A 14,146-nucleotide genomic window follows, 5' to 3' on the forward strand; every position below is an offset into this window, starting at 1 on the left:
TCATCTGGCGGGATACTTATTGACGTTCGAATTTTTTATTTTTTATATTTCTTTATATGTTTTTATATTCTTTTATATATTTTTTTATATTATGACACTTCACCACTTATGGTTTTTAAATTTTCATTGTATCCGTTACTCTTTATTCGTTAATTTAAGATTGTATCTCTGCGTTGTAGCACTGAAGAAGACTTTGTAAGGTTTGTTTATATGCGAGTGAAAGTTTGAAAACAATTAATTAGAATGATATGAGATTGACAAGGAAATGTAATGACGAATTATATAAACATTTTATATTTAAACAATATTAAAGCTGACTTAATAATGGTCGAAACGTCTATTATAGTTTATTGTAAATAAACAACTTTAAGATATTTGTAATAAGAACTAGCGTTGGCTTTAATGCTTTTTGCTATAATTGATTGATTTATTCAATAAACTATTACTTGATTATATTGGGTCATTTAAAAAGTATCCACGGTTTTTTCATTCAAAAATTGAACAAAAAACCGCGGATATTTTTTAAATGACCTAATATTATACATTATTGAGATTCTATGTCGCACCCCTCATTCCAAGAATTTTGATAACATAAAAATTTTATTGCATAATGGTTATCCATTAAAATTAATATTTTCCGTTATCAATAAACGTTTACATAAAAAATTTGATATATGGAAGAGATAGAGTACTAGTTGTAAAGAAAATAGTAAAATAATTTATTTCACGGTTCCATATGTGGCAGATATCTCGGAAAAAATGAAGAACTTCTTTGCGAGAAATAAGGTGGTCCGCATGGACAAACCTTACAAGGGAATCAATAATTTGAATAGATTCATAAAGGTCCAAACAAGAACAAACTTCCCTTGATGTCACACTCGAACGTTGTGTACAGAATTAATTGCAAAGATTGCAATGCCACGTATGTAAGTCAGACAGGATTTTAAAATCTCGCATTAGTGAACACAGAAATATAATTAATTAGAATACACAGTGATCCATCATTACGGAATATCAATTAGAATACTCTCATGAATTTGACTGGGACAACATACTCATCTTAGATTAAGAAAAAATATTGAATAAAAGACTTATCTCAGAAACTATTTTTATCAAACAACAAATTAATGCTTTAAATTTACAGAATGATACGAATTTGTTGGACAAAGCTTATGATAATATTAGGTGTACAAATAAGTTTCCGCCGTTTTACAAAAGACGATGCCACTAGCAAGCTATGGTTAAAATTGTCTGATGTAAAACATTATATCGTAAGGTTGGACATCTGTCAACAACATAACCTTGAAATACTAGCGATTTTGTATCAGCATCATATATTTTTTTTGTGCGAAAATGTCGAGTTTTGAGCCGAATAAGCGTCATTTGCGGGAACTTTTGATTTACTTCTTTAATTTGAAGAAATCTGCAGCTCATCGATTGCTTGTAGAAGCATATGGTGAGGCTGCCTTAAGTGAGAGAAATGGTCGTGAATGGTTTCAAAAATTTAAGAACGGTGAATTTGACGTCGAAGACAAAGAACGTAGCGGAAGGCTGAAAGTGTACGAAGACGCGGAATTGGAAGCATTATTGAATGAAGATTCGTGACAAAAGAACGCAAAAAGAACTTGCACTTACATTTTGACTTACATCAATAAAACATTATGTATCGTTCTTTCACAACAAATGCTTAATTTTTGATTAACGGCGGAAACTTATTTGTACACCTAATATAATTATGTTTAAATGACGCGCTCAATGCTTTACATATTTTATATTTTAACGACATGCTCTATATATTCTATATTTTATATGGTTGCTTTGTATGTATTGTATTGTTGACTTGTCAGACGAGATTTGACATTCGATGTATAAACAGCTTTATAATGTTGCGATAATCATGTAAGTTTGAAATAATTTATTACTCTTATATTCTATTTTGTAACAACTCGATAAATTTATTCTATAGTATACCAGGAAGTATGATGACATCTTGTTACATTACTATCTTTGGATGACTGTATATTGTCAATAATTCTGGAGCATTGATAAGGATCCAAATCAGGATTGAAATGTTTGCGTATTTGACATGTTTATTTGAATACATTATTTTCACATTCAGTCACCCAGTGTTTGCTCGAATAGGTATTAATTGTTTGTATGGATTTATCTCTACCGAGCTCTAATACTTAATCTATTATTTATATTGTCTATATATTCTGGCATATCATTAACAAAAAATATTTTCCATTGAGATATGCGATAATTATAGAGCCAGTTAAAAACACTGTGTTTATAATGCAGGTGCATTATTTGCACGGGTTACTTAAACTACCTAGTATAGACTTATTTTTCTTATATGTAATTATTACATAGGGAAATCCTATCAGTCTTTTTATTATATAATATCCGAGAAAGTTATTGTAATTTTTTTTTAATTGATCGAATTTAGTGAAGTAAAATTGCGTTCACTCAGAAATAGTTTAAAATTATTTTAACCCTCAACTCATGTCTCATTTTCGAGTCTCAATTTACATTGCTAAAAATTGTCGAAAATTAATCTTCAATCATTTTTTACTCAAATATAATACTATCAACTTTACAGAGAAAAACTGCAAAAGACGAAAATTGTTTATTTTTTCTTATAGAACTCTACGAATTTTTTCAGAATTTTTTAATCACTTTTTAATACTGCATTTTCTCATTTTTATCAATATGAGAAAATACGGTATTAACAAATTCTGAAAAAATTCTAAAAAAATCTTTCGAGCTCTATGAGAAGAAAATAAACAATTTGTGTGTCTTGCAGTTTTTCTATAAAGTTGATAGTATTTGAGTAAAATAAAAAATTATTGAATATTATCAATAAAAAATTATTGAAGACCAATTTTCGGCAATTTTTAGAAATTAATGTCTTGTTAACTATTGCGAAAATTGCAAAATGATAGTATTCACGTCAATGCAATAACCTTAATATCACTCTGTAATTTCGATTTGAAAAAGAACTGTTTATTGTCAATGTACACTGTTCTGTTTATTTTACAGTTTCTCAGTTACTTATCACTTAGTTATTGTTAATATTATTTCGAATGCGCCTAGAGGCTGTCATCCTGAGTCGCCTAATCGGACACTTTCGCGCATACGCTTGGGGCGTAAAGCCCTGGTTCACGATAACCTCACGACAACGTCTAGGGGAAAACCCTGAGTCGCGAGGATAATACTTGCGGACACTAAGATCGGACTGACTGAAAATGACTTCACGTACGGACAGCACGTACAGACTCGCGTTCGATCGACAGAATTACTACCTCTTCGCGTTCTCTCGAAAGACTGACTTCTCCAAATTTCGTGTAATCCGATCCTCCTTATATTCATCTACGATTGATGGATTTCGACCAATCAGAAGCGACGGCAGATCGGCAACTCGCGACAAATGCGATAAAAGAATCATAGACGCCGCAATCCACTTGATCTTCACCATGTCATGTTTGTCCACTGCGCTAGCCGCTGAGATAATTATCGTTAGACCACAGCGTCAAAGTCCGATCTCATGTCCTCGAAGCATATGAATTGTTTGCCATCGAAAATCCAATGATATATGATATATTATTGATATATTATTTAAGACTTTAAATAATCTTTAGAGTGTCCGACCCCTTTGGCGGGAAGAATCACATGGTTGTGCACGACAATAATCTCGTACTACTCAACAGGTAGAGGACTTTTCTTTTTAGTCCATTCTGTCTCTGCGAAAGATTTATCAAAAAAATAATACAATATACTAAGATTAATTAAGTAATTGGACTCCTTATAGTTACAAATAAAAAATTAATTATAAAGAGGCTAATATGAAGTCAACTGTAAGTAGTGCACAAATTCTTTCTAAATTAATTAATAGGTGATATACAAATAATATACGATTTGACTTGATTTTAACTGTCCTCAGAACAATATTAAATTCTACCCTAATAAGTATATATTTTCCTCCTATGGTAGTACTTCGTTAATGGGAATATAGTGAGTATATCCATCTTTAGTTTGAACAAATTCATTACAAGTTCATCAAAGTACATAAAGATCTGTCACCCAATGAAGAAAAGAAGAATGTTTATAAGATGTAGTTTATAAGATCAACTACAGAGATTGTGATGCATATGTAGGTCAGACTGGAAGGAAAATCGAGAGTAGCTGAATATCTGAATAATATTCGTAGAGATCCTTTTTCTCATTCCATTATTTATGAGCATAGGATGTACCGCAATTATGACCTTGATTGGAATGATGTAGAGATTCTGGATGCCAAGAGTTATTACTATAAACGTTTAGAGTTTTTCTGAGATGATACATATTAATAGTCAGAAAAACTGTCTTAATTCAAAAGAAGGATATGTAATATCAATGAAAGAAATAAATTTATAAAATATTATAACATTCTGTGAATTATCCGCGCATTATTTAAATTTAATTATAAATATTTATATCTATTAATAATTGTTAAATAAATAAATAATTAACCGTTCCAATCATCTCTATTAGTAGCACAATTTATTGGCGCAATATTGGCCTAACAAATTTACCTATCTAATATTACTTTACTATTACTTTACTATTTGTAATGCATGTTTAGGAGTTAGGGATATACATTTGTATGCATGCTGATGTTTAGCCATTGTCTCCTTAATGAATTGTGCTATTCGGAATATTCTATAATACTGCAACCGCACTCACGAGCAACTTCGTCGCGCGTTCGCAGCTAATTCTCTCTCGACTCGGTAGAATTCTTTTCTTTATAACGAATATTCATCTGATCTTAAAGGAAACGCGACAGAAAACGTGTTCTTACGCGGCCACTCCTGAGGGTCACGCAAGATCTCGAAACCGATAGTTGGGCATCAGGCACGAGTGAGCGTGCACTCTTTATCGAAATTAATCAGGAGATTCTCTACGTGATATTCTACAGAACTGCGAACGTCGACGGGCCTTGTAACCGGCAGCTCAGCCTCGGAAATGGCAGAGGAAGCGGTTGGCGATCGAGTATAGAGGATCGTTTGGAGAGGTGAGTGGGGTGACGGCAATGAAACACACTATAATTAGCAATAATAAGAAGTAACAAGTATATTTGATGAATTCCCGACTCTCGTTCGTACTCGTCGACAATGTCACGGCGACAGCATGTGATCGAAATGCGTTATGTTAGCCTCGCACGCGAAATGCTCTACGCGGTGCGTATTAATTACACTACTCTCGACGGCACGAGCTCACGCCGTGCCAAAATATTTCTCGCAAATCGCACGAACAATAGCTCTATGCTTCATGCTCTTGATAGGCGAGATAGGAAATGATTACGGCATTACCACCAACACGGCACGACTTTCGCTCGTCCGCGAGGTTTCGAACGTTTTATAGAATATTGGAAAGAGATAAGGACATCCCTGGCGAAAATACAAAACTTTATAAAACGTTGACAACCATTCGATGACGATTTTTTAAGAGTTTATACATTTTCAAACGTTTATAAGAACGCTTACAGAACACCATTGGGTTTTAAACACTTTCAGAACACTTATAAAATACAATATATATCGTTTCATGAAAGTTCTGTAATGCTAAATAACGCTTTCCAAAGGATGCTCAGTAAACGCGGATGCGCCTTCGTGCAGAGAGTTCACTGTCAGATTTTTCAAACATTTAGCAAATGCTTTTCTCAATACCATGAGACAAATATTTTTCTTCTATTCAACAAACGCTGTTCCAATATAACGAATTATTGAATCTTAGTAAACGTTTTGTAAGGCTTTTACGCAAACAGCTTAAAGACGCCCAAAAAACGTTTTTCTCAACTCCATAACACAAGCGTTTTCTTCCGTTTAGCAAACATTTTTTTACAAATTCAATTTTCAAGTGCATGACATGACCACTACAGGGACACAATGAAATTCAATTTCTCGCAAAAAACTACATCAAATAGGATAAAAAACGGTAAGACTTTTCAATAAAAAATTTTATACCTTTTTTTTTAATAAAATATTCAGCAGGCTCAACACTTGAACTAAACATTCACATAAACAAATATTCATGAAACTTCTTATTTTCAGAGAATGCCTTCCAAATGCTGCAGCATTGCAATTTCCGTTTTACAAACACCCTACTAGCCGTTTCTAAATTCTTAACAAATTCCTGCAAACGCTCATGTAAACGTTAAACAAACATTTATGAAATTTTTTATTTTCGTCAGAAAATGCCTTCCACACATTGTAGCGTTGCAATTTCCGCTTTATGAACACTCTACTCTGACCATTTCTAAATTCTCAACGAACTTCTGCAAACATTCATGTAAACGTTAAACAAATGTTTTTGAAACTTCTTATTTTCCTTAGAGAATACCTTCCAAACATTGCAATGTTATAATTTCCGCTTTATGAACACTTTAGTGACTTTTTAAATTCTCAACGAACTTCTGTAAATGCTCATGTAAACGTTTATGAAACTTCTCATTTTCGTCAGGAACGCAAACACCACGATACAGAGTTTCCGATAAATGAAAAATAACAAACAAGACAAATCGGTACGCGACAAGATTTAACGGAAATGATCAGGTTGTGGCTTAGGCAGACGCGGCAAATGACTTTCCCGAAAATCTTATAATGAGTCGTCGCGGGAGGCGGCACGTTTAGACACTACCGCGAAAAACCTGACGCACGACAATTCCGCGTGCCTCTCACATACAAAGTCCGACAACGATAACTACGCGTGCCTCCCGGACATGGAAATTGGCGATCTTACAATTGTGTGACATTCGTTACACCCCAGTAGTCCTCCATCAGGCTTTAAGCTCCTGGATCTTTTCGTCCTTCAGTGCTACTCGCTCGCTTGCCACAGTACAAGTGTTGGACGCTGATCCTCCCGAGGGCACGCAGTGATCGCTACTTCCACAAGGGAGCCTTATCGCATCTAATTGGCGCGTGGCCCTACAGCTATGCGAATCGCGTGAGCCGTGTCATCCACGTATCCTGTGTCTTGGCGCGAGAAATTCGACTGGATCGTAGAATTTCCTTCGGCTGCTTAGGAGACTCTCCCGAATCTTCGTTTGCGGGGAACTCGCTCTCGGCGCCCCCGTAGTCGATGCCTTCGTTTTCGACTTTGGTTCCGACTTCTCAGGGGAGATCTCCGCAAGCTCCATCATGAGGTCTCTCGCCGACACTTGTACGAGTGGCGATCCCCTACTGCTGTCCTCGCGTTCCCTCCGCCATGCATCTGCAATATGGTATGATAGAATATGTTGGACCAAAGCAAAAATATCGAAATGTGGAGCGGTATTACCTGCATGCTACCCGTCTTGTAGAATGCTGGGCGTCCCGGCCAGTCCATCCTCAATTACTCCTCTTCCGAATCTCGGTCCCGGTCATCTTCTCTCTTCATCTATGGTTCGGCGAGACGACGCGAAATTCACAAGGTCGCAAGAGGATCGCCAATTATCCTGCAAAACTCGCGGTACGGTAGTGTACGAAAGAACAATAAACCGAGGCAGAAAATCTACGCGCAAATAAAACGAAACAAACATGAAAACAAGACAAAATAATGCCGCAAGAGTGCGCAGATACGTCCGCCTTCTAAAAGTGAAAGGATCCAGGATCTAGAGTTGCGCTGTTCGATCGGGTCTCACGACTCTTGTGACGGACGGAAAACGTCATGTCACAATATCTATAATCTATCTAATTTAAAAAATATATAAAATGAATGAATAATAACCATACCAACATTTTATCATGAAAAATGAATTACCGACTGGAAGAATTACTAAATGGAAAGAGCATAAGAGAAAGTGAAATATTCATAGTAAAACATTGGTGTAGCCATTAAGATTCACTCTGTATATAATTGTATAGCACATAGCATTTTAAAGTGCAAAACAAATGGTCATTTTAAAACTAAAGATGTATTGGATATCCCCCCCCTTCCCAAAGTATCCACCAAATAGCCGGATATTATTAATATTTGACAATAAAATTAAATAAAATTTTATATTAATTCACATCATTGATATAGAATTCTATTCTTTTCAGTTCAACTTCTTGTATAATTTTCCTCTTTTTTATTCATGTTAGGAAGATAAAGAAAATCATTATCGCTATATTTTTCCCTCACTTTCCTTTTTTACTTTTTTTTAAATATTATAGAATAGAGAAATTTTACCGGATATCCGGAAAATATGCGATATCTGGTATTCGCCAGCAATTTTATAATCCTATTTAAAATTCTAATGTGTATCTTAACTTGCAATTCAAATAAATTAAAGTAATATTAATTAATTTAGTATTGACACTTATAAACGAGCAAAATATTATTTTACATAAATATACAATCAACATAGAAATCGTTTAAATGTAAATGTTTTAAAAAAGGCTAAGGTCCTGCTGGTTCCATTGTCAAGTTGCATTAATAATGGTCACAATCATACAACATGCGTGACTATTTGCGAACTAATAGTTGATTTTTTTAATCAACTAAAAGTGGACTTTTAATGTTCGATGTTTAGTTAATTATTTCTAGGACTTTTATCGACTTTAACTAATGACTATACATCGATTGATGGTTATTATTATTAATAGTAATATACACAAATGCTATATATAAGTATTCCAAACAGTATAAAATACCAAAAAAATGACTAAAAGATATTTTTTTTCAGTCATTTTTTTGGCAAACAAAAAAGATATCTATAAGATGTTTTTGTTAAAAAGATAATCTGTAAGAAATATCTTTTCGTTATTCTATTAATTGTAATTATGTGAATACGAAAAATATTACAGTATTAAAGATATCTTATCGGCTAATAAAAAATAGTTGCAATATTCAGCCAATAAAAATTGTAAATATTTAGATTTATTTATGAAAGAGAGAAAAAGAGAGAAAGAGAAATATATATTTTACTGTATACCTTTTTGACAACATCTATTGAGCAAATATGTCGCAGCTATGTTATATGCATATGTCTATATGCATTAACATTCAGTATGGATCATCGGAAAAGCAATTCCCATACGGTTACAGATCAGACCGTTGAATGTGTTGCTTTAGGATAGATATTCGTTTCGAAGCACTATGAAATTAATTCTCGAATTTAAAGAGGAATGTTTTTTTATTATAATTTTGCATACATATTTTGGAAATATGATATTAATAAATACTTATTTCAGATTTTAGCATATAATTATATACAAAAATTTTTTTTACCAGAACATACTTCACAATTGTCGGAACATACTTATAATCGCCATAAAGTCGATTTTGTATTAACTCTTAGCTGACTAATAGCTGACTATAGTCAAAATATTTGCCAATTTTTAATCAACTAAAAGTCGATATTCAGTCTGACTTTAAACTTCTTTTGTCAACTGACCATCGATTATCAATCGATCTTGTAAGCACTTTATATAAAATAATGAAAAAAAGAATTCAATATATCGACAAAAAGTATACTTGCATATGTGCATACATTATGCATATATTCATACAGCACCGATGTTTGCAGCAATATTGCTATAACATTGCAACATTGCATATTGTAATGTAATGTTTCAGAAACATTGTTAAAGTGTAGATATGCAACATAATTTTAATAATGTTGCAACAATATTTTTAAAAAAATTCTGCAAATAAACTATTGATTTTATACTTGAAAATAATTGTGCGTATAGATATTGTACGTATATATATACATATTATAATTGTCGAATATGCTACAATTGATCGTATTTGAGAGGCAAAGTAGCTAGCCTGCTCGCCGAACGATTGGCGAGCAGTGATAGACTTTTGACTTTGGGCTTCGTCGAAAATCTACTCAATACTTTTATCAATTAGCGGTCTAACCTCTCCTAACTTAGATAGACTCAGCATGTCCTCATAGTATAGAAATGAAATAAGAACAAAAACAACGAAGAATCTCTATTCTTCTCCATTACTTATAATATGCGTGCGTAAGAGAAGGACAAAAAGATCTGCCAATGTTTTGCATCTCTCACTATTTCGTTGGTTTCCTTTTTATCATGGAGAAGCTGAATCCTTGTAGCATTAACATATATAATTTTATGTTTGAAAGGGTTTGATAGGATTTGATAGGGTTTATTAAGTTTTCTTTATATATTTTTTTTTAATGTAATTTTTGGAATTTATGTACCTTATGTATATAATAGTACTTTATAAAATTTAGAAATATATGTTTATAATTACTACGTATATATGTTACTCGTTCTAAAATATTTCCTTTTAGATTGTGTGCAAAATTAATTTAAAAATAAAATTTATTTATTCTAAAAAATACGTCATAAGTATTTCAATAAAATTAAAAAAACTTTTTAAACTAAAATATAAAATCAAGTTATCAAGTTTAACTTATGATATTGATATATTCATTAACTGTAAATCTTAATATTAAAATTTTTAATTGATTATAATTAAGACACTTTAAAAATTAAAACGTTATTTATATCATGAGAAATTGTAGACAAATATCTAAAAATAAAGAAATAATATAAATTCTCAATTGCGTTATTAATAATACAGTACATATAGAACGTATTTTATATAATATAGTATATATATTCTATATAGCAGGATAGGTAGTCCAACAATGAACCAATAGTATACTATGAACCATTGCGATATTTCGTAAATGCGAATTATCAAATTGTGCTGCTATCATGCAGCGATTCACATTTAAACCTTTCCTCGGCTTCCCCGTCGACTGGCAGTCAAAGACGGTCATGTACACATGACCACATTTTAAGAATTTTGAGTTGCAAAGTAAGTTTTTTTCGTAAGTTTTACGCATTTTTTATGTTTTTGTTGTTATATCATTTTTTTCATTATGCAATAGTTTTGTGTGTATATTTGGCTTCATTATTCTGTAAGTAACTTTTTCTATTACATTATTTTATCACATTATTTAGGAGATTATCGTGGAAAAGATTAGGTGATCTACAATCATTTTGACGAACAATGAACCGTGGTATATTATAGACCACAATCTTTTTTACGATAACCTTCAAAATAATAATTCATTGTAATAATTATTTAGAATACTTCCCTCACTTAAAATCTCAATAAAAATATATTCATTTGACGCGTTTTCACTCAAAACGAAAGAAAAACGCGATGGTCGGCCTTGTAAATCTTCACTACTTTATAATTACCTATTTTATAAATAAATATTTTAAAATATAGCAGAATTAAAATAATCCCAACAATTCACAGTATAAAACATGTAGTTCATTGTTAAAAATAGCATGATTCATTGTAATCCCCCCCCCCCCTCGAACACAAAGAACCATTTCTCGTTTTTTGAAATAATCGAAATTGTAACTAAACTTCAGGAATAACTTGAAAATTATTATTTACAGTATGTAATCAATTAAATTCATAAACTGTATGCAAAAATTCAGACCTTCAATTAAAAAATTGAGAGAAATATGAGCCTCTGGAATTTACATTTATGGTTCATTGTTAAACTTACTCCACATATTAGAATATAATATTCATTATTATAATGACGCATTGCAAATTTATTTATGTAATTATTTTTGCAATGTTTAGTATTTGTATATATGTCCCACAAATTGTTTGTATAAATAAAAAATATCAATTATTACACCATTACAAAATATCATTAAATATATTATATTGTAATATTGCTGCAATATTGCACCGCAATATTTCTAAAAGCAGATTTTATCATTGCAATGTTGCTGCAATGTTGTAACCTTGCAAAGAAATATTGCTGCAACATTGCTGCAATCTTTCTATGCTATATGAGTATTTAATAATAAAATGACACGTGAAAAAGCTAAATTAGTTTTGTAACATATAATTTTATTTTTCATTTTAGTGTAGTGTTCTTATTTAAATAAATTTATAGCAAAAATAGAAATCGGTACACTCTCGGTAAAATTTTTCATGCATAAATATGTATAATTATATATGAAATATATTCATACATGTTCATCTTTCTTTTTTTTGTAAAATATTTTTTAGTGTAACAGAAATAATAATATTAAAAATAATTAAAAGGATAATTTTCGTACTACTTGTTTTTAAAAAAGGCAAGTTTGGAGAAATGTAAAATTGCTCATATAAGATTATACATAACTGTATATGAACAATTTTTTTTACATTCTTCCAAACTTAATTTTGTCGAACAAAAAAAATTAAAAACGAACAATGCAAAAATTATTCCTTTAATTACTTTTAATGTTTTCCCATCATTATTATTATTTTTATTGCACTAAAAAGTAATTTTACAAAAGAAAAAAGGATGTATAAACATTAGGTGTTGGAATTAATTCGTAGCGTTTTACAAGAGATGGCACAAGCAGTACACTATTTCGTTGTTACCTATAGTTCTGTATACATTGTAAACATCTATCATAGGACGTCATTTGCCGTACATAACCTTTCTTGAAATCATAAATAACAATACTGTATAATTCATTGAATATGTCAAAATTTGTGCCAGATAAAGTGTTTTTGCGGGGAGTTTTGCTTCATTACTTTAATATGAACAAAAGTGCAGCTGAAGCTCATCGTATTTTAGTGGATGTGTATAGTGAACATGCTCTGGCTGAGCAAACGTGTAGGAAGTGGTTTGCACGTTTTAAAGTTGGTGATTTCGACTTGGATGACAAGGAGCGACCTGGTCAGCCGAAAAAATTTGAAGATAACGATTTGCAGGCACTGCTCAATGAAAACTCATGTCAAACACTTAAAGAATTATCTACGTCATTGGAAGTTGACTTCTCAACAATAGGAAAACGTCTTAAAAGTTTGGGCATGATCCAGAAGGAAGGACATTGGGTCCCATATGAATTGAAACCAAGGGATATTGAGAGACGTTTTCTCACGTGCGAACTGCTGCTTCAACGGCAGAAAAGAAAAGGTTTTTTGCATCGGATTGTTACCGGTGACGAAAAGTGGATCCATTATGACAATGCGCAGAAAGTCATGGGTTAAGCCCGGCGAACCATCAACATCAGTGGCAAAGCCCAATATCCATGGCTCAATGGCTCCTGCTCTGTATTTGGTGGGATCAGAAGGGTGTCATATACTACGAACTGCTAAAACCGCATGAAACCGTTACTGGAGATCTCTACCGACGGCAACTGATGCGCTTGAGCCGTGCATTGAAGCAAAAACGGTCGGAATACTTCGAAAGACACGATAAAGTCATCTTGCTGCACGACAATGCTCGCCCACACGTTGCAAAACCGGTAAAAACATACCTGGAAACACTTAAATGGGAAGTGCTACCGCACCCGCCGTATTCTCCTGATATTGCACCTAGCGACTACTACTTGTTTCGATCATTAGCTCATAGCTTGTGCGAGCAGAAGTTCACATCTTACGAAGATTGTACAAAATGGTTCGATTCCTGGATTTCATCTAAAGATGAACAGTTCTTCCGACGCGGTATTCATTCACTGCCCGAAAGATGGTCAAAAGTAGTAGAAAGTGATGGGAAGTACTTTCATTAATGTATTTTTTAATGCTCATGTGAAATAAATAACATTCTTTCATTAAAAAAACGCTACGAATTAATTCCAACACCTAATAATTATATATATTTATGAATATTTATATATGTTTATGTATGTTTATACATATTTATATACAGAGGATGTTTCAGAATTTGCGGATTATACACACAGCGTGATTATATGCGCTAGGAGAAACAACTTTTTCCTTTGACAAAATTGTGTTTAAACCGTACTTTTTAAATGAAAGCAATTTTAAGTTAACGAATGAGTGCTCCACGTTACGCATGGATCAGGAGCGGCGTATTCACACGGCGCGGCCCGACGTATGAGCATGTACATTATTATTTTACTATTTTGCTAGAGATTTTATAAAAACTATGCATGATATCTAAATATCACTATTTTGAATACAACTTACTTAAGAAGAGAATGTTTTTTAATTGATATCGCTGAAGAAATGACTGAAAGTAAAATAAGTAGATTAGACAACTTGCGAATAATTATTGTATGATATTTAGATATTATGCATAGTTTTTATAAAATCTTTAGCAAAATAATAAAATGATAATGTAAATGCTCATACACCAAGCTGTGACGTGTGTGAGCCCTGATCTATTCGT

General features: G+C 32.4%; 1 protein-coding gene across 6 annotated transcripts in view; it reads right to left on the minus strand.

Annotated features, from left to right (window-relative positions):
- LOC105150520 (1-Acylglycerol-3-phosphate O-acyltransferase 2) overlaps positions 1-14,146 on the minus strand; it is a 144,343-nt gene that overhangs the window by 113,034 nt on the left and 17,163 nt on the right. For 2 of the 6 annotated variants that reach the window (XM_011063659.2, XM_087403756.1), the window contains exon 1: positions 6,781-6,887. The exons of 1 other annotated variant lie outside the window; for it this stretch is intronic. In XM_011063659.2, coding sequence (XP_011061961.1) covers positions 6,781-6,818 — 38 coding nt within the window. In that variant the 5' untranslated portion in view covers positions 6,819-6,887. Of the gene's footprint in view, positions 1-6,780; positions 6,895-14,146 lie in introns of those variants that run through there. 3 more of the 6 variants (XM_087403754.1, XM_011063661.2, XM_011063662.2) reach the window with 3 other exon arrangements.

The sequence above is a fragment of the Acromyrmex echinatior genome, chromosome 3, assembly GCF_024713525.1.
Source record: "Acromyrmex echinatior isolate Ae372 chromosome 3, ASM2471352v2, whole genome shotgun sequence".
Taxonomy (NCBI): Eukaryota; Metazoa; Arthropoda; class Insecta; order Hymenoptera; family Formicidae; genus Acromyrmex; species Acromyrmex echinatior.